Source organism: Equus przewalskii, chromosome 14 (assembly GCF_037783145.1).
Source record: "Equus przewalskii isolate Varuska chromosome 14, EquPr2, whole genome shotgun sequence".
NCBI lineage: Eukaryota > Metazoa > Chordata > Mammalia > Perissodactyla > Equidae > Equus > Equus przewalskii.
In genome coordinates, this window is record NC_091844.1 from 62,906,568 (window position 1) to 62,928,391 (window position 21,824).

Below are 21,824 nucleotides of genomic sequence, written 5' to 3' on the forward strand. Positions count from 1 at the left end.
GGAAGCTATTTCCTGATAAGCCTTAAATTCCAAGTAGTTTCCTATCATCATCACCTTCAATAGTTGTAAAATACATTCTGGCTGTCAAATAAATGGCGTATTTTTTATTTTAAAAAAGTTAATTTTTGTTTTTCTCTTTCTTCCTAGGTCAACTAAATTCTTTCAAGAGCTAGCCTCTTAAGCACACTTGTGGTTTGACCTATTTTTCTTTAAACTCATTTGCATTTTACCCATTTGCTTTCCTGATCTCGCCTACCTATTTTCAAACAGCGAGAATGGCCAATGTTAGAAAACAGACCAGACCTAACCCTACACACACAGAGTGCCAGGAAGAAGAAAACCTCTTTGGAATATTTTTCATTTATACTTCTTTGTTTAAATAATTCTTTTTTTGACACAAAACATAGTTAAGTCTTGTGTTCAGAGCCTCCAAACTACACAGCTGTGTAACACATATAGTCTGGGATCTTGAAGACCAATTTTAGGGAAGAACCCTGCTTAATTGCAGACTCATATTAACCTACTTATAAGGTTTTTACAAAGTACTTTTACATATATTATTCGACTTGATCTTTACAACAACTCTATGAAGTAGTTGAGGAAGGTGGTGAAATCTCTTTTTCAAATAAGGAAATTGAGGCTCAAATAGATGTACATGACTTGCCCAGGATCTCATGACCATAACTGGCAGAGATGAGATTTCAAGCTGGTTGCAGATTGCGTGCCAAAGATATATTATGGTAATTTCATTTGCCTGGATTTACCTCCTCGGTCATCCTCGAGTCTTGTGTATTTTGGCAAAATCAATTTGTTTATTTTAGGAATAGTTAAGCTTCCTACTATTAATGACATCTCCCCTCTGTAGGAGTCCTGCTGTTAGACAGTGAATCCCTCTGACCTTTGGAGACTCTCTGCTACCACGGAAATCTGGGGACATTATTGCTTCAGGAGGCAGCCCTTAATACAGCATTCAAATACCAATTAGGGCCACCCTCTGGTTTAGGCAGATCTTAAAAAGCATCAATCCAATTTACACATCCTTCACTGAAGACACAATCGCATCATCTAATGTACCCTCTTCTGGTACCTAATAATATTCACTGTTAAGCGTTTGGTTTTGCTTTTGCTTTTCACCTAAAAATGTGACCATGATCATCAAACCTATAAAACAAAAGTCTGGAGGAATCAGCTCTAACAGTTCTTTCTGCTCCACCATGGGTTTGCCTATTTTGTTTATTTTACTGATTGTGGGAAATTGATAGATTGGAAACATCAGAGTCGCCATTGGTTATGAGTAAATGATATAATCAAAATTATAAAGCAGCTTATTATGGACTAAAATTCCTCTTCTGCAAAGTAATAATGGTAGTGTGTGTATATACATGTATATATATATCTCTCTATATACACACATACACACATTTATAGTTTATATACATATATACACACACATGTTTGTTTTATTTGTGTGTGTATTTTTCACTCAAGTTACACTTAGTGTCTTTGTAACAGGAAAGCTGACGACATAAAACTTTTCGTATATATGAAAACTCAAAAACAATCCCAACTAAGTGGCAAGTGCAATCATTGTTTTGAGAAGAAAAAGAACAGTCCAACATTTATTAAGAAGCGTCTTCGTGAATTTTCTTAAAATTAGAAAAAAACCACAAGAAAAGTTTCTTATAGTCAAATTGCCATTTTTTGTTTTTAATTTTGTTAACATGTATTTCCTCACATTTATGGATAGGATAGTGTACATACATAGAACCAGCACTTGGGGATGGCTGTTTGCCTTCCACCGTGCTTGCAAATGGTAACTGTGTTCTCTTATTTTCTAGCTTAATCACAGCTCCCTCAATGAATAACTTCATTGAATTTGCAATCTCTCTGCAAACTGATCTCTGAATCTGCATGGCACAGTTAAGCCAGTTCTAGCAAATTTGGAACTGTATCTTAAAAAACCGTCTCACCTTACCACCCACAGGCTCTCAGCTCCTGAGAGCAGAAACCAAGTGTTGCTTGTCTTTGTGCATCTAGCACAGAACCTGCCCAAAGCAGGTGCTCAGCAAGTATTTGCTGAGCGGAACTGTCCTCAACTACCTAATGGAAAAAGAGAAGAAAGGCATTTCTTCACTGGACTGGCAAGTAGAAATGAATTCAGCCTTACCTGAAATAGACACACAAACTCCCAGAGGCGGACCAGCGTACCTCTGAGGGTATGGTTTCTGACCGGTCACTTGGGAGCATCATGCCCCTCACCCACAGGCTCAATTCCATCTCTGTTTTTGAACATCGTGGTCCAAGTTCTGTCTCCTCTCATAATGTAAGAAACAGATCCATGTCTAGTTATTTTGAGTCAATGGAAGATATTTAAAATATTGATACTTTAAAAGTTTAAATGAAATGTTAATCAAAGGTGGTTTGTGATGATTTGCTTTCTATGACTATTTTTTAATTACAGATGGCAAATTCTTAGGAAAAGCACAGGGGATTCTCATTCACAACACAAAGTTTTCTTTTCTTTTCTTTCTAAGATCTTATTTTTCTCCCAAAGCCCCCTGGTACATAATTGTGTATTTTCAGTTGTGAGTCCTTCTAGTTGTGGCATGTGGGATGCCGCCTCAGCATAGCTTGATGAGCGGTGCTGTGTCTGCACCCAGGATTCGAACTGACAAAACCCCCGGCCACCGAAGCAGAGCATGAACTTAACCACTCAGCCATAGGGCCAGCCCCCAAAGTTTTCTTTTTTAACAAACAAAATTCTTAAATCTATTTTGAGTTTCTAAAAATTTCTGGTGGTTTTGCATTTCACTAAGCGGTTTGTTTGATGGTTTGTTTTCCTCCTAAATTTTATTTCCAAAGGCTTGAACTGATTTTTTAAATTTCTAGTGACATTTCTTAACAGTAGTCTTAATAGAAGACTTAAGAAAGATAGCTAAACCTAGTCAGATGGGGCCAGTATAGTTAGTTATCCCCCATGGCAATCATAAATATTAGGAGAGTTTTCACGGCTGTGTCATAGCTTCCTAGTGATGCAGAATTGGTAAGACTTATGTGATATATAAACGTGTGACTTGTTACACATCATAATAGCAACTGTATGGTAAGAACCATGTAAACAGCTTCTCCTTGTAGAGATCATCATTAGAAGAACCACTGCACTCCAGGATCTTAAGAGCTTCCTTGTCCTTCAAAAAAATGCTAAGTCCTGGTCCCATCCAAAAAGCACGTGAAAAGACTTTTAAATTGACTCCTTGTTAAACTCCCTCCCAAAAGTTTATAAAAATACTGAAATAATATTCTCACAAAAAAAGCAAAGTCTGAGTTTAGAGAATGAGTATCAAGCACATGCACAAAAGCTTTCATTTGACCCGTATACAAATGGCTCTAGAGAAAGATACATGAGAAAATTACCAACTACAGAACACGATCTTCGCGGCACCTGACTCAGGGCAGGGGAGAACGAAATAAATAGTTCATAGGGTAGATAAATCTTCTGTCCCTTAGTCCTGTTAGGGAGAGCCCACGGTGGCACAAGGCAGTAAACTTCCAGATAAGTTCCTGAGAGTTGAAGTGTTCTTCAGAGTTTCTTATCTTGCTTCTTCTAAATGCCAACGTTATTGCCTTCAGTATCCTCAGCCTGAAGTCAGCCATCCTGCAATATGAATCAGAATCTGTTGTATGGCTGGGTCTCATTGAACAAAATAAAAATATTCCTAGAAAGTAGTTTATCAGATAAATTCGAGGAAATATCTCAAATGATCCATACCTTGTACTCTCAACATTTAGAGGGAATTAAAAGATTGTGTAGTCCACCCATCCCATGAAATCTTAAAGACGTCCATGCAGAGTCCAACAAGGATGCTTACTATAGTGCTCCCTAAAGGGTGACCCACAAAACGTTGGTCTCTGAAATGTTCTTTGTTGAAGTTTCCCTCTTAGAAATCCACATTGTAAATTAGTATAAGGGCACTGAGAAAATTTGTAAGGGAAAAAGATATATATCTCTCTATGTATAGCTATAGAGAGAGATATACATGAACATATTCAACTTTGTTTAGTCCAGCATTTTCTAGCCCTTCTATGATATTTGTTGATTATATTTAATTTAGCAGAAGATAACAGAAAACAAAGAAACATTATAACAGAAATATACATATTCTTACTGCCAAGAGATTAATTCTGACCTGTCCCTGCCATCCAAGGGGCTGAATGGTCATTGGTGAAATTATATCCACCACCACAGAAAACGTTTACACCCTTATATTTTAAAATGAGTGCAAATCCTGGAACTCTGCCAAAGGAAATGTACAGATTACAAACACAGTCTTTTCTGTCTATCAGTTTTACTTATAGGACTCATAAACATCATCTGATCCTAAATAATAAAATGTGTAGATCATGTCTCCTAGGCCATTCATTGATCTTGCCTGGCAGAAAAATTCTTAAATTTGAAAACTCCTTTGCCTACATATTCATCTCTTGGTATAATTTTGTCACATTTTTTCCTTCTTGCTTTTTTCCCAAGCCAGAGTAAATGTCTTCTCATTTGTTACTGATATCGATGAAAGTGAGACTGTATCCTCTATGCATTTTACATAAGAACATTCTGCTTTCTTTAATTAGCACAAATAAAATTAAATATTAGTGTTCAATGAATATCTCTATGATTTATGAGATGAGAAAATTGAAAGGGTAAGCGAACACCTGAATATAAAGATCCAGCTTTCAAAGAATAAAATTAAGTTAAATTTTTAAAAACCCAGATCTTGTTTCTATTTCCTTATAGAGATTGGAGAGCAGGAAATCCTACCCATGTAAGTGATTGTCCTACGCCTAACAGGCTGTGAATTTCTCCCATCCCAGGAGCAAGGTTTCCGTAACTTGAACGGTGCTCAGCCAATAGAAGTGAACTCACGGCTAGTTCCACTATTTGTTAAACAAAAGCAGGTACTGCTCTGAATTCAAAGATGGCGCATGAGGTGGGAACCATCCTGAGAGCTCCATCCTGAAGGGGGCATCCTATGTGAATATACTAAAAACCATTGAATTCTATACTTTAAATGGGTAAATTTTATAGTATATAAATTATATCTCAATAAAGCTGCTTTTAAAAGTTGGTGTTATAAGAAAGAAAAAAAAAAAAGGCTCAGCAGGAACTCATAATAACCTCCATAAGACTGAAGATAATGTATGGCCTCCTTATTAATTGTCTTCAGTGAGGAAGGAACTTGAGGAATTTTGGTGAAAGGTCATGGGAGTTTTTCTCATCATGGGAAACTATGGAGAGAGACCGTGTGTTTAGGTCTCCTGAAGAGTGGAATGTGGAGGACCACCCATAAGAATAAAGAGCACTGACTTGATCCAATGGGATCTCTGCCTAACCCAATATTCTGTTTATGAGAATGATTCAGTAGGGAAGCAATGGCTGCCCTCCATGACATTGCTTTAAAGGTTAGGAATATGACACCAATTTCCCTAAATCCTTTTTTCTTAATACACGATGGACTATTGACAAATTTATCTAAGTCCATCTTGAATCAATTTACATTTTCAGCTTGTTCTAACAATTCCATATGCTTCCAATTCACTTTGGATGATTTGAGTGAAATTTCTGTGTAGAGGCAGAACCTGGCTTGTAGAACCTTGAGGTCCCCACGTCTCTGATTCTTACCACTCCCTTCTCCCTGATGCTGTCAGAAACCTCTTTTTTCAGTAGGGGCAAGAGTTTCCAACTCTCCTTCTCTGTCTGTAAGTCTTTTGCTTCCACTGCCTCCCCTGGGTTTGAGTCCTGATTCTACCTTGGAAAACTAAGCTGATCAGTATAGTGTATGGGTATATTGGATACATGCCATAGACATGGGTCCCTAGATATCATTTCAGCACACAGACATGGCAACCCTTACTAAATTTTAGAACCTATCTGGTTCAATTTTATCCATGATGAAACTGAGGTCCAAGGAGGAGAAATCATTTGCCCAGGGTCACAAAATTAGGCAACAGCAAGACTAAAAGTGATGTGTCTTGATTTCCAATTTCAAAACTAACAGGCTGCCTCCCAGACTCACTCATGCTCATCTCAGCCCCTCAGCCTCCCACTTCTGATTTTATCACTGGTTGGATCCAGCACTGACCTCACCATCCTGTCTGGTCGCACCCATGTCTGCTTCATCCTGGTCGGGTTCGAACTCGGTGCCCCTGTCAACAACATCCACACCAGCCTGCACCCTGGGCTTCTCATTTTCCCACTTGGCAAAGCCTTTGTCCTTAGCTGCTTTGTTATGGAACTTGGATTTCATTTTGGGGAAGGTGTGGGACCCTGAGTCCCCCCAGCCAGCCTCAGACCATACAGGCTCGGTCTGGGTAGCCTGGCTCGTGGTGGCCCGCTGCAGCCTCACAGAAATCTTGCGAGAAGAGCCTGTAACCAGTGTGATGGCTCTGCTGTCCAGGTCTCGGTGTCCAGCAGCAACACCAGGGAACTCGAACACTTCATCCTGCACTGGAAGGGGAAAGATTGTTGTGATTATTGTGATTCTTCGACATCTGACTGCTTTATGGCAAACCATCAAAGTTGGCGCAAACAAATGGAGTTTGACAAGCAAGATCCTGGAAGAACAGACAAGAGGCAGAACTAAATTGGTTGCAGGTGAGTTGCCCATTAGTGAGCCCTGAAAGCAGAGGGAAACAAGCTTGACTCAAGGGTTTTGCCACCTCTGCTCACCCTGAAGAAGGTCTTGGTGTTCATAATGACTCTGGGTTCAGCTCCAGAACCCAACCAAGGTCCAGGTGTGGGAAGGTGAGCAGAGAGAAATCGTGGTAGGAGAGAAAGTAAAGAACATTACCTGGGGGCAATGAGGGGCTTCCAGGCAGCGAGCCAGGACTACTGCCCAAGGAGGGCACCCGGGCAAATCTCCTGCAGGCCAGAACCAGGAGGTCTTTGCACTGTTTGTGACAATTGGCTCCACAGTCTGAAAAACCCAGAGTATCACAGATGATTAGTGGGAACCACATGCATTTGGTGCAGACTGGTCTTCCAGGGTGGCGCTTGAGCTGTCAGCCTCCCCTCCCCCATCTTCATTTCTGTGTTGAATCTGAGTCTGGCTCAGGCACACAGAGTGTGTCTAGCAGCTGGAAAAGGGCCAGTGGGTCACTCTTGCCTTCCTGGCATTCCTAAAGTCTCACATTTGTTCAGCTTCTTCCTCTACACAATTCATTGAAGCGCTGGGGAGCAAACGAGCAGGGGCTAGCCTGAGTGGGGAGTTGCCTTTGCCCAAAACTAAATGCAAGTCATAAAGGACTGGGGTTCTTTCCTAGGCCAAGACAGATTCCCCCAAAGAGGCCCCTGAGCCGGAATGAGGGCAAGAAGCCCCAGCTTCTAGTCTCTCCCAGGACCAACTCTTGTCTCTTTTACAGTGATTGTTTACAGCGAGATGTCCCTCCAAGCAGTATTTGTCTGCACTTTTCATTCTTCTTCATTTCCCAAAACCTTTTCTAGGGCAAGTGACGGTATCTTTTGCTTCCTTTCTTTGCATAGACACAGAAAACAAGGTGGGCACATGCTCAATAAACATGTTCCAGATTTGACTATGGCTTTGAAATGGCATGCGGCAGATTCCATGCCATTTCCCATTAGGATGCTTTAGTTAAGAAAGAATATTAGTTACTACTTGGGGTAAAAAATTTTGGCCACTTTGGAAGATAGCAACACAATTATTTCATATGACGAGGGCCCTGCATTTCCGTTAGGCTCACTGAACAGATATGATCATTTTAAAGAGTATACTTCTCTCTTACCATCAAAGAGAAGAACCATTCTAATTATTTCCAATACCCATTTTTTCCCCAAATGGTCTTGTGTCAAATGGTCTTATAAAGACATCACGGAAAGATCAAATTTTAATATGTTCAGTGTATTTTAATTAGTTTTTTCACTCCATGTGCCTTTAAGAGAAAATATCATATGTACAAAGATGATCCAAGGGTTTAATTGATTTTTATCTTCATAAAATTGTGTGTGTGTGTGCGTGTGTGTGTGTGTGTATGTGGGTGGGTGGGTCTTTTAGGAGATAAGAGACAGAAACCAGAATAAAACTAATGACTTATTGCTGAGTAGTAAGATATCGCAATATCTTTGCTGCTTGAAAGTAAAAATCCAAAGTTAGACGAAGATAACTGATACAGAGAACTAAAGGGGAAGTTTTTTTGAGCAGTAAAAGGTGATTCCCATCAAGGTTCAGGAAAGCTCTCTGTTCCTGCAAAACGAGGGCCAAATACTGACAGAGGGCTGGAGAGAAAAAGGCATCACAAGGGTATAACATTAATCTGAAGGCATTCTGGGATTAAGATGTTTCTTTTTGTAGTTTATTCTATTTTTCAAGAGCATTATCCGATTCTTCAAAGAACCGGTATAGACAGTATGCATAAAATATCCAGGAATTTTTTAAATTAAACACCAATAAAGTATAATAATCATATATGTGCAAGTAGCAACACATTCCTAAATGCCTGTTAATATGCATGTGTATTGCATTTATCAAATATATAGTTACTCAATTGTTTATAAATTTCAATTAAATGAGGGAGACATATGAACGAATTCATTGAAAGCGATAAAAATAAGTTTTCAGGTTTCTTTTCTCATCATCTGTGATTCAGTAGAGAAAGGAAGAGCTATATGAGAGCGGAAAGAAACGCGTATATATTACAGAAATGAGTGTGTGTTTTTTTGTCCCTTGAAGGGTATAGTTCTTGTATACAGCATTTTAGTTAGGCCTGTCCTGCTTCAGAATTCCCACCATAACCATATGCTCATGATTAGCAAGACATCTTAGAGATGGGGGCTCACGTATGCAGGTTGATAAGGGTGGTTTGCTTGCTCTTGTAACAAGCTAAAAAACTCCAGTCTGGGCTCTCCAGAATTCCAGGGATTCCTTTCCTGGACTCATTAACTCTTCAGAAGCCAGTGGCCCAAAAGACCCACGTTCTCCATGATGCCAAGAGTTTTCGGAGTTTCACCAGACAAGTTTGATGCCTGCCCCAAATGTCACATTTTTAAATTTTAACCAAGTAACATTTATTTACCTTTGCATTTGTATCCTTGCTTGATTATGCCCCAGAGCTGTAACAAAAGACAAAGGAATGTCAGGGAATCTGAGGAAAAAATCTGGAAAGAAAACAAGGCCACAGAGAAGGAAATCCTGGGAAGCGTGATGACTGGTAGAGCACAAACAGGATGTAACTGCTCCTGACACCCTTCCTGTCAGATAGCAGAACCCTCTCCCAGCCCCCACCCCAGCTGGGGCAATAACAGGAGTTATGCTTCCCTTTTCTTTCTGGGAGCCAAAGGGAGCTGGGATGGGAAACCGATGCTGGTGCATTTACTGGACTTTGGCATAATATGCTCTCAGGGAACTTTATGGGGGAGATTGTCACTCTATCTTTGGAAGCCCCCAGCACCCTCTGCCTTCTTTTTAATCACACTAGCTGCTCTTGACACCCCCTACAGGAAATTTAGCAACCTAAGCAACACACATCCCACTAAAGCATTTCGATTTTGCTAGGTTATTTTCTGAGGAGCATTTGTACCTTGAAGGAATACAGAAGAGAAGAAGATCTGCCATTTATTCATGTATTCATTCTCCGTATTTGCTCCGTGTTTGGCCTGTGCCAAGGCTGTGGGAGATGCAGAAAAGGCAGAGATTCTGCCAACCAAGTAGGAAGCAGGCTGGAGGAAAGTGACAAACGACTCAGGAGAGATGAGAGGGCCTACAGTTCCAGGAGGGAGCTTTTGCCCAGCAGTTCAGGGGCATCATCCTGGTGGTGGTGTCTTTGCCCACCTGACACACATCAACTCCATAAAGAAGGGGCCTTCCCATGTTCTTTCTCGTGCCTCCCACAGCACTTGCACATGGGTACCAGGGACACCAGAAACATGCGTTAACAAATATTGATGCATTAAATGGGCTGAGCTCAAGCTGGAGAAGCTCCATTCCCAACCTTTTAGTGTTTAGGTTAGGTGGCTGATATCTACTTAATAAAATGATTTGAAGGAAACAGGGCCCATGGCCTACTGAGGCTGATGGGGGTGTGTTCACAATGTATTATAGGGGAACAATGTCCTGAGTGTCATCATGGCCCAATGAGAAGAGTGAATAGCTGCCAATGTGAAGTGACTCAAGGGCATTAGGAAGGCTACCCCTTGCCTTCTTTCTGACAAGGAAATTCCACCAGTGGAGAATAATTCCGCTGAGCCTTAAAAGTTACTTGGTCCTTCAGAATACATTATTAAGATGCAAATGTCTCCTGGAACAGGGCATTATTTTGCTTTGGGGACAGGAAGAATTATTAAGACAACTAACTGGAAGCAAGTCGTCAGGTGCTTAGGATGACTGGAAGAGGGATGGGGAGGAGTGAACACAGAAAAGGGAAGTGGGTGGTCAGGACAATCACGTGTTCAGAACTATAAGGATCTTTAAGATCATCTAGTTTGCTTCTCTTTTATACAAGGTGAGTGTGATGATCCAGGGAATTAAATAATTTGCAAGGTCTCACATCTGGGAAACTTTGTAGTGTTAAGAAATTGTTTTCTAAGGGAGCCCTTAGTAGTAGTCACAACAATAATCATGATGGCTAGTGATTATTGAACTCTCGCTATGTGAGAGGCACAGTTTTAAGCTCTTTATGTGTATTAACTCATTTAATGTTCACAATATCCTTATGGGATAGGTAATAATAATTTTCTCATTTTTACAGATGAGGAGACTAAGCTACAGAGAAGTGAAGTCACTTGGCAAGGTCTCATAGCTAGTAAGTAGGGGAAGGAGAATGTGTCACTTGAGGGAAAGACAAGAAGCCATTGCCCTGGGTGTTTTGTGTGTGAGCAAAAGCTACTGATCTAGGAAAAGAAAGGATAAGATTTAAGAAGAAGCATCCTAATATCTGGATATGGCACGTTATTAGCATAGCTGCAGGAACTGCTGAAAAAGATATAGTCGAGATGAGTGGTAGGTATCAGGAGGGGAGATCAGCGCATCCATCGCTTGCTAATGATTACTTAATAACTTGGAGATGACTCTAGGCAGGAAGAGGCTCTGGGTCAGCGTGCCAGCCAAGGACAGGAGACGGCGACCTCATGTAGCTGGTACACAGGAGTACTTCCCACAGTCCTTTGATTTGAGACCTCAAGCTACCGTCAGATTTGGAGCAAATGTTTGTGGTATAAGGAGCACTGGACTGGGAGTCAGGAGACCCGGATATGAGTCATGGTCCTGCTGCTAATGATCCATGTGACCTTAAAGAAGTCACTTAACTTCTCCAGACCTCAAGTAAGGGAATTAGCAAAACTCTTTCAGTTCTGGAATTCTAATTCTAAAATAAATACATTTCAACTAGTGTCTGTTTGCCCTCCTTACCCTTAAGATGGAATTTATTTCAAAAGCAGGTGGTCCAGGCACTGAAAAATGGTTCCTCCACATTCTCCCACAATTCCCTCCAAGAACACATCTACTGAGTTAAATTTATAAATCCCTTTAAAAACCAATGGACTTTAAAAAAATGTGTGAGTAAAGATCAAATCAAATTGTACCAATGAAATGAAATATATTTTGAAAAAATAAAAAGGGCTATCAAAACTTTAAATGAGTTAATTTCAATTAAACTCCAAAAGTATCAAGGAATACTAAAAAAAAGGAAACATTTACTCTGAGCTATGTGGCATGCAATACGTCTGCTATCATTTAATCACCACAACAACATGACAGGTAAGTTTTAACCCCCTTTTACAGATAGGAAAACAACCACTCACAGGTGGTCAAGAAGTTGGTCAAAGACATAGAGTTAATAAGGGGCAGAATTTTGATTCAAAGCTAGGGTTCCAGACTGCAAGTCCAGAGCTTTCTACCTCATCACAGCTGCCTCAAGAACGTAGTGCCAGCAAAGCTGCTTTCATGAGTTGGGGAGAGGAGTGTGGAAGCCCCTGAGAAAAACTACCTTTCTGCTTCTACAGAACCAGTGACTCCATAGAAGGAAGAGACCTCCAGAAGGGCTGGAGAGCAGAGATAAGATCTTGAGATATGATAAGGGCCCTCCAGCTCTCACACCACACCAAAGGACAGATGTCTCAACCTGACTTTTGGCTGAGCAGTGCCATGGCCCAACAGATTCACCGGGCCCCAGTCTGAGGGAGAGAGTTACACATGGCCCCATCCCACTTCAGCATTTTTCAGGTCTAGATACATCCAAAAGTTCCCATCGGAAGTGAGAAACAAGAAAAAGGAGATGTATTCGTTGTATGATAAAGTGGTCAAGTGATGCAGTCCAGAGGCAAAGCTACTAGAAGAAGAACCTCTCCTTCCCCGGGGTGGGTGAAAGGAGCTAGTTAGGCCGGCCTTGCCCTTGATGACATCAGCTGTTATGACTACCTGAGGCCATTTTTGAGGTAACCACTGCCTCTTATTTACCCATGCTCAGAGGGGTGTGTGCTTGAACACAAACCCCTCCCTTTGGGTCTGTCACAGCCAGTTCTTCAAGCATAGTATGGGAAAAATGTAATTTAGTGGTAGCATATAATATCAGCTATGAATTCAGTATGGGTCACCAGTGAGCCATGACTCCCGAACGAAGCTAACAGAGCTGAGCTCTGGCATCTTAACAGAGGAGCAACAGTCATACTCACCTGGCTGCTGGGCCACCCTCAACTAGAGTACCACAATTTCCATTTTATATAACTTGCGTGTCAACTAGAAGATGTTCAGGGCCCAAGAGTATTTGTTTAATATGAGCACCAAAGCCAGATTTAGTTGTCAAAGAATTACCAAGTGTGGGGAAATGAAGTGTACAATCTTCATTTGTTGCAGTGATGCAGGCAGAGCACAGGATTCAGAGTCAGAACACCTGTGTTTGAGTCCCAGCCCTGGTTCATTATTGGCTGTGAAATCCTGGGAAACTTGAGTTATCCTCTCTGGACCTCTCCATCTTCATAGGCAAATGGGGAGAGCCACATGCCCACCTCAGGGACTAGTTATGAGGATTAATTACACTAACGTCCATGGAAGTACTTCCTTACCGTCAAGTGCCAAGTAAATGTTATTTATTACTATAACCATCTCCTCCCCAGAAAGACTTTTTTTTTCCTTTTTGAGTTATGAATTATTGAGCCATGCTATGATGGATTTCTAGTAACTGACACCATATGAAACAAGAACTGGGAGGAACTGGCTAAGATGAATACTCCCCTTAATTGTACTCATTTATGAGTATTAGCGATGAAGGCCAGGGGCCATTGGGTGGAACCTTTCCTGGCAGGGATTACAGACACTCCGCTCTCGAGTTATCAGGCCTCATCAACCTTCCCTGTCTTCACCAGCCCTACATTCCTAGAAAGAACAGAGCTAACCCCGCAGATTTTGCTTTTGCTTTTCATTTAATTTTTAATTTCAAGGAGCCATCCTGTTTTGTTTCTGATCTAAGGCAGGCGCTGGACTCCGTTAGTGTCTCATTTTCCTATCTTCTCAGAATGATACACAAATAACTCCATACAAGAGAAAACAATGGAAAACAGACTTACAAATCCTGCACAGTGTTCGCAGAAGGTTGGCTTGAGATAGGTCATCTCCTGAAAATTATGGACAAATCCTGGTCCCATTTTACAGTGCAGTTGGGACTTAGCTCTCAGGAAGTAAGCCATCATTTCATCTTTACTTATTAGGCCATCCCTGTGAAAAGAATCCAAGAAGTGAGGGATCTTTGAATACCATATTGCTAAGTAGTTGCCACGCTTTAATCATCCACCTCCCCAACCTTTGTGGCCAAAAGCAGGTGGGGACTATTCACATCTCTGTCACATCTGAAAGGAACAGAGGACCTCAAAGGACAGCTTTAAGTGCCAAAGTCATTCTTAGTAAGCAGAAGGTGTGCGTGTGTGGAGACCACATCCTTCTGTGCCAATTCAGAATTCCTTTATATCTCATCTGTCCTCTCTTGGGGTGCTCCTGTTTCGAAGGCAGTCATGCTCCCATCCCCTGTTCTCCAGCCTCCACCGGACACTGCTCCTACCAGGTTTTGCTCCATCTCTTTACCCACTCCTTCCTCTGTCTATAAATACACTCAGGACTTCCCCTCTTAAAAAATGTCTTTCCTCATTCTTTCTGCCATCTCCAACACTTGTCTTTTCTCTCTTCCTTCTCTTACTCCCAAAGTTTTCGAAAAGAGTATTTATTAGACGTTGTTTCCATTTCCTTCAATTACTCTTTACTCCATATAATCAGGTTTCTAGCCCTACCGTTCTGTTGAACCTGTCACAATGACATCCTCATGGCCTTTTCTCATTCTTTGAACTTGCTGACCTCCTGGCAGCATGTGACCTGGGGACAGGTTTCCTCCTTTTTGACACTCTCTCCTCCATGGACACCTGTGATTCCATGCAGCCCTGGTTTCCCTCTCGCCTCTCAGGCTCCTCCTTCTCCAGCTCTTCTGCAGAACCCACTTCTTCGTTTCAGCTTCTACTTGTGGGGAGAGGAGTCCCCGAAGCTGCATTCCTCAGGCCCCACGCTCATGTTCCTCTAAACTTTCCCATCAGAATTTGCTCACACTTCTGGGACTCCAGCTTACACAGCTGGGCTGAAGACCTAACAGCTCATATCTCCTGCCCTGACTGTTCTGACTCTTGGTACCGCATCGTCAACAACTTGCTAGAATCTCTTCCTGGATGGTTCACTGTCCTCTCAAAACCAACATAGCTAAACTGTCTGAAAAGAAATCATGGGAGCTATGAATACTCCAAATTTCGTTTTTAGAAAAATTATAGATATTTACATATCTGCTTGGATAATCTCAGTTCTAGCTAAAGAACCAGCAGAGAAAAGAAATGAAGACTAGGAAGTGATTTTAAGTCCACGTCCTATGTGTATGCCACTGACAGAAGCAAAGTAAGGGAAGAAGTGGGTAGTTTGCAGGCAATTTAAATTTTATTTTCTAAGGGAATTTTATGTTTCTAATAATTTAATTTGTTTAAGAAGTTTTCTTTGTTCTAGATACACAATGAAGATGAATTAAGGTTTTAAGACATTTATGATGTCTTTCCTTGATGTGTTGAATTGCTTACCGATTTTATTTTTAAAAAATCCTCACACCAACAAAAATTTAGTGGATTTTAGTGTGATATAATTTGGATATTTAACCAATATGAAAATCCAGCATTTCATTACAGTTGATTTCTAAACTAGGAACTAATTAAAAATTAAGCAATCAAATTATTAATGTCAGGGTTTCTTGGCAAAAACTTTTTTTAATCATTATTTTTTAATGAGCTGGGTTTTAGCTTCTAAAGCCATTTAATTTTTCAGGAATCATTTGAAGCTAAAGAGAAACATATACAACCTTTGACTAGCAAAGAAAAAAACAAAGCATGGCCATCTCTTAGCTATCTGCAGCCATCACCTGCTCTCCTAAAGACCATGAGTAACATAAAATAATCTTACTTACTTGATGAGTTTTAAGATTGCCTTCAGGCCCGCTGGTGCTGAGGACTCTCCCAGGCTAGATCTAACTATATTTCTCCTCTATTCTTTTTTCATGGCGGTTTTGGGCTTGATGAACTAGCTAAGCAGTGGAAGTAATATGGGAAATGGAGAGCCAGGTTAACTTGCAAATGAGTACTTGTACCCAACATTGATGAGGCGGTCTGCCTTGTGAGTCCATCCAAATAGTCATGTCAGTGAGCACCAAGGAAAAATCAGTGAAAAGTTACTTTTGGCTCGTCAACACACTAAGACTGAAGCAGTCAAGATGTAAACTAAAGATTCCCCTGCTTTCCTCTGAAAATCATTTTCTGCTTCAGGACAGTTGCATTAAAATGTAACAAAATGAAAACTTACTGATCTTTGTCCAGCACACAGAAGGAATCCAAGAAGGGAAAATTGGCAGCTATACTTTCAAAGTCCTCTTGGGAGATGTACCCATCATGGTCATGGTCATAGTTTCTAAACACAGACTGAAAAGGAAAGACAAATATTTATTGAATGACTATTGGTGAGTCAGGCTCTGAACTCATGATTGAGAAAGCAATGATAACTAGCATATTATTCTTTCTATCAAGGGGCTTAGAATCTAGTGAGAGATAATGAAATCAAGAAGCCTCTATGGTATAATAAGATAAGTGCGATGCTGAGGACAAAAACAGAGTGCACTGCGGGGAGATGGGAAGGAGATTTTAAAAGGTTTCCTGGAGAAAGTGAGGTCTAAACTGAAACCTCAGGGTTGAGCAGGAGTTAGGCTTGTGGAATTCACAAAAGCCAATACTACAACAATAGGAAATGCAGCTTTAAAATGTTTATCTCAAAAATTAAAGCATACGTTAAATGCAATTCCAATCAAATTCCAGTGGGAATTTGTTTTAAATGAACAAATTGACTCTAAAGTTAAAAAAGAGGTGACCATGTTGAGAAGAGCCTAACACTGTTTAAGGTGAGAAGTAATGAGGGAGAATGAGCCCTATAGGAAATCAAACAACCTACAAAACTACATTAATCAAAACACGGCATTGTAACTTACTGCAGAGAGTAAAGTCCAGAAACAGATCCCTGTGTATATAGGAATTCAGAATATCAGAGAGTATCTTTTCAAATCCACAGGGAATTTATGGATTCTCCAATAATTGCTTTTGAGTTAAATGGCTAATAATCTGACAAAATTAATTGCCGCCGAAATAAAGTCTAGATGCATTAAATATTTTAATGTAAAGCAATAAAGCTGTAAAAGCACCAAAGGTAAATAGATAAAAGTATTTTTCATGCTTTATCATCTTTCAGTGAGAAAGGCCTTTCTTAGCATATCAAAGTCAGATGTCACAAACAAAAACATTTTATTACAATAAAATGTAAAATATCTGAATCAAAAAAGCTCAATTAACAAACTTAAAGAAAAATAGAGAAAATTATTTGCAACATATACGAGAACAAAGACACAAAAGGAAAATAGGCGATCACTGAGGTAAAAATGCAAATGACCGATATACTCACGGAAAGATGCTCAGCTCTGCTAATAATTATAGAAGTGCAAGGGAAACTTTTTATTTTTTACCTCTCAGACTGGAAAACATTAAGATAAGTGATAATTTCCTAGAGTACGTGAAACTAGGCCCTCTCATATCAAGTTGGTGAAGTAAACAGCCGCAATCTTTCTGGAGGCCAATCAGTGCTTACTCTCTGACTCAGCAACTCCACTTCTAGGAATTGTCCTGAGGAAGTAACTGAACAAGGCTTCTCAAAGGCGTACACGTGTATATGCATGTGTGTGTCTGTATATGTATGTGCGGGGAGAATAAAGTCACATAAGTTCATTTACAAATCATCAGTGGTTATCCCTAGAGAGTTGAATTACCAAGGCCTGAAAGTAAAACTTTTCATTTTTTGTATTTTATGTAATGTTTGATTATGTACAATGATTCGGGCTTTCTTTATAATCAGAGAAAAATAAAACAGATTTTTCCACTGCTCTCTACTAAGTTGGGTTTTCAAAATGGTTTGTAAGTTCTCCCTTCAAACACATGTATGCAAACATATATTTGACCTAGAGTCCAGTTAGAATGAATCTTTCTCTCTTTTTCCTATGGTTTCTGTCTATTCTATCTATATTGCCCTAGGTCACAAGCTGCTTTAGGAGTATTTTGGGAAGTTGGCAAAATATAAATGAACAAATTACTTAATTAAAAATATGGTTGTTTAGCACCCATTGTAAGTTTATCCATAGATAACAGAATTGTGCAAAGTCACAAAGCATTACATTTTTTTGCAAGTCCAATATTAATACTTATCTACCATTAAAATTAACTGTTATGGAGTGCCTACTATTTATAGTCTAATATCCATATTTATACTGAGAGTACAATATTTTTTGTGGAATAATAGTTAGTATGAAAATTCACAATAGAACCTAGTCTTTCATTTAATTAAACCAACAGTAGGCAATTTATTAAACTGGGCCAACCTTCCCCATGAAATTGGAATTTGAGAGAAGAGAAGAGAAAAGAGGTAAGGAGAGAGGGAGAGAGAATGAGAGAGCAGGACGGAGGGAGGGAGGGAGGGAGAGACAGACTTCCCATGTGGAGCAAAGAAAGTCTGTCTGCAGAGAATGGAGTAAGCATTCAGAGCAAAGCAGAGACGAGAGTAGGAGAAAGAATAGCTGTGTCTTCCATTTCCTGACTCCAGACCTTCCTGAGCTACAACTCCATCCACCCTGGATCCTTTACCCACCTTCCCTGGTTCCAGGTTGGGTCTGTTACTACTGTATCATCATGTGGCCTCCACTGGACCTTATGGCTTTCTTAGCCCCTTCCCTCAACTTTCTAATCTTTCCTTCCTGCCTCAGATACTCCGCATAACGTTTCTTTCAGCACCGCATAGTTTCCTGGACGAACCAAGATGTAGAACATTCTTTCTTTTTCTTTAAACACCTTTTCCTATCAAAAAGCACATTATATCCCAAAAACTTGATCCTATGGCATCAAAGTATGTTCCAATCCATTAAAGGAGATGTTTAATCAAGGATCACAGTTTCTAGTACCTAAGATGTCTCCATTTTTCCCACATTGGCACCCCTACTCTTCTTTCTATATGGAAATTCTGACAGAGCCTTGCCCTTCATTAAGTGATGTCTCTGACCTAAATGGCATTGTGCTACTGTGTCACAGACCCCCAAATATGTATAGCCAGAGAAACTACCCAACCTACAGGATCTTTTCCTACCCTCAAGTAACCAATTGTTCAGGCATTTTATTGTGACCTATGTGGGTTTTTAATGAGTAGATTCTAATCCACGAACAGTCCTTAGGTTGAGGGACAATGACAGAGGTGTCAAATGCCTGGGAAAACTAGGAGTTAGAAGTAGATGAGAGTATTTGGGCAAGTGAGAACAGACTGACATGAAGGGGAAAGGGGGCCTTTCTGGGAGATTCTCCTCCAGAGCCCAACGCCAGGTAGACCTAAGTATCTGCTGAATTGTTCCTACCTCCAGAGGGCTGTTTTCACGGACTCCATCTGATTCCTGGACAACCAGAGAGTATCTGGAAAATATTCATAGAGGAAGGGGTCTTCTAGCCCTCACTCTTTACTCTCCCTCAACCACTTACCTCAACTAATTTCCTTATGTGCTTGTTGATGACCGTGGGGTCTGGCTTTGGCATCACTCCTGATGCCCACTCCAGGGGCACCACGGGCTTGGTGGGCGTCGTAGGGGAGGTAGGCTGCTGATAGAAAACACACACATTTTTCAACTTTTTCTGGAGCCTTGAGTAATTAGGACCAGGGACATTGAGAAAGAAATATAAGTTTTTTTATATTAATAATACCATTAAAGACTTATGTTTATGTAGCACTTAAATGTTTTGAAAACAAACGCTGATGGAATGTTTGTCAGTGGAATATTCTGTCAGTGGAATCTAATCTGTAACCGAATACATGCTTGGATTGTGCATTTTGTTTAGCAGCAGCCTAGGTTCTATTATTTTAAATGGAAAAAAATATATTGCTCTCCTAGCCCATCCAAAAATCCTACCCAAGTTCCTCAAATATTACTAAAACATTCTCAAACATGTATACATACATACATACAATTCAGACATATTTTTGTATAATACAACATATATAAAACATTACTTATGCAATTCTTTAATACTTGGTGTTAGTGATAATTTAGTAGACATGTGCAGTAAATGGGTCCCAGTGCACGGCCAAGTTTATGTCCTGATGCCAGCATCTCTCTTGATATGCTTAATCACTTCTGACTGTTTGGCTAATCATTAGGTCTTTCTAGCCCTCTTAGGTGAACATGCTTTCTCCACAGGTTTTTCCAGGTTCTTGCAAGACATTTTCACTTAATAATGAGAAGGAGATGGTGGCGATAATGCATAACATCTTTACACAACACAAGCATGAAACACAGCCCTATCAGGAGACCAGCCAAGAATGCTGTGCACTTTGCATCCTCCCCCTGGGACCCTCAGACAACGTAAATATTCTTGCTGGCGCATGCATTCAAACCTGTATTAGCAGGGTTTTTTCACTTGATACTGAATTGGGAATAAACATTTTTGCAAGAGGAACTCAGGAGTAACTGTACTGATTTAAGCCCCTAACCACGTTGTGAAGTAGGTGTTGCTGGTCTCCCGTGGGTTACCAACAGGAGCAAAAATTACCTGCTGTCTGGCTTGGTCACCCACACACTGACACACTCATGCACACACACTCACACAATCACTTGCACACACACCTGCACACATCATGGCTCTTTCTATCAAGCTTTTCATCTTGTTGATCTGATGAAGGATAAACCCACGGTTCCCAAACCATACAGCTAGGTGCCCTGCCTGAAGCATTGCAGCGAACTCAGAGCGCACCAAAAGGTGCTTCAAATGTCCAAGGGAAACAGAGCGCTACTCACTATCTGTCGGACACCACACGAACTATCAGCTTGAAGTAGTTCGCAATTCACCCATTAGATCGTGCTACATTTCTTTCAACGATACCATATCTTTACAAAGCAAAAAACTCAATGTGGAACAAGAAATAAGAGCAGCAGAACAAAATTTAATTCCAGAATTTAAGAAACCGTACAGTGCCCAACAGGTACACACATCCTTTAGTAAGTAATTGTGGTTACTTAGGAATGAAATAAAAACTTTTTTTCAATGTATGTATGTCATTTTTTTCAAATGGGCGCTAAGTCATTAGAACATAAAATGTTTGCTAAGTTGCTTGAATCTAACTATTCTTTAAGTGGAACCGTTAGGTATTTCTTCTGACCCAGAGGTGAAAAAACACAATTTAATTAAGCCTTTTTGGTTAGAAATTCATGCTCAGGTTTTTATTCGGAAGTAGGAGTGTGAAAAATCTGACACGTGAAGTAAAACGCAAAGAAGAGCGAGTGAGGCACTGAGGGTGCCACGAACAGAAAAAGGCGGAGGAGCTCCGGGACTAACTATTCAGGTTAGAGAAGTCGACACCCACTGTAAGCACAGTGAGGTGACAGGTTCTCGGTAACGTCATCCTGACTAGATATTGTTCCCTAGTATCAGCACATGTCGATTACTAAGTACAGGGGCCGGTCAGTGGCGCAGCGGTTAAGTGCGCACGCTCCGCTTTGAAGGCCCGGGGTTCACTGGTTCGGATCCCGGGTGCGGACATAGCACCGCTTGGCACACCATGCTGTGGTAGGCATCCCACATATAAAGTAGAGGAAGATGGGCATGGATGTTAGCTCAGGGCCAGTCTTCCTCAGCAAAAAGAGGAGGATTGGCAGCAGTTAGCTCAGGGCTAATCTTCCTCCAAAAAAAAAGGAATACTAAGCACAAACTAGGATAACATTTCCCTTAGAGAAGAGACAGAAAGAGACTGGGAAATGTGTTTTAACAGACCCATAGGATTTTAGCACTCTGAAGGGGCTTTCAAAGCTTCTGCTTTTACAAATGATAAAAAGACTTTCCATGTTTGATGGAAATGTCCCCTAAAATTGGCAGCAATTTATCTTGAAAATAAACCAAGGTAAATCTAAAGAGCACAAAGCAGGCAAGCATGATAAATGGGCTGTTCCTCCCCTGTTCCTGATACAAGGGTGCTGGGAAAATGATGGGCAGCGCGGCCCGGCAGGAAAAGCACAGACGCTGAACACAGACAGGCCTGAGGCCGAATCCCACCTCTCCCACTACTGGCTGTGTGGCCCGTGAGAGACGCTTTTGCTCACCAGACTCAGTTCCTTAACATATGAAAGAGATGACACATATATGATGCCCTGCCAGGCATCTAAAAACCAACTGGTAGCAATTCAGGTGCCTG

General features: G+C 40.6%; 1 protein-coding gene across 31 annotated transcripts in view; it reads right to left on the bottom strand.

The window, feature by feature from the left end:
- Positions 1 to 1,606: 1,606 nt before the first annotated feature.
- Positions 1,607 to 21,824, bottom strand: part of RASGRP3 (RAS guanyl releasing protein 3) — a 99,077-nt gene continuing 78,859 nt past the window's right edge. For 21 of the 31 annotated variants that reach the window (XM_008531575.2, XM_008531576.2, XM_008531572.2 and 18 more), the window contains 7 exons: positions 19,124 to 19,240; positions 15,873 to 15,988; positions 13,565 to 13,712; positions 9,082 to 9,118; positions 6,843 to 6,968; positions 6,135 to 6,499; positions 1,607 to 3,655 (listed from right to left, as the gene is read on the bottom strand). In XM_008531575.2, coding sequence (XP_008529797.1) covers positions 3,647 to 3,655; positions 6,135 to 6,499; positions 6,843 to 6,968; positions 9,082 to 9,118; positions 13,565 to 13,712; positions 15,873 to 15,988; positions 19,124 to 19,240 — 918 coding nt within the window. In that variant the 3' untranslated portion in view covers positions 1,607 to 3,646. The remainder of the gene's footprint in view (positions 3,656 to 6,134; positions 6,500 to 6,842; positions 6,969 to 9,081; positions 9,119 to 13,564; positions 13,713 to 15,872; positions 15,989 to 19,123; positions 19,241 to 21,824) is intronic. The other 10 variants (XM_070574111.1, XM_070574107.1, XM_070574113.1 and 7 more) reach the window with 1 other exon arrangement.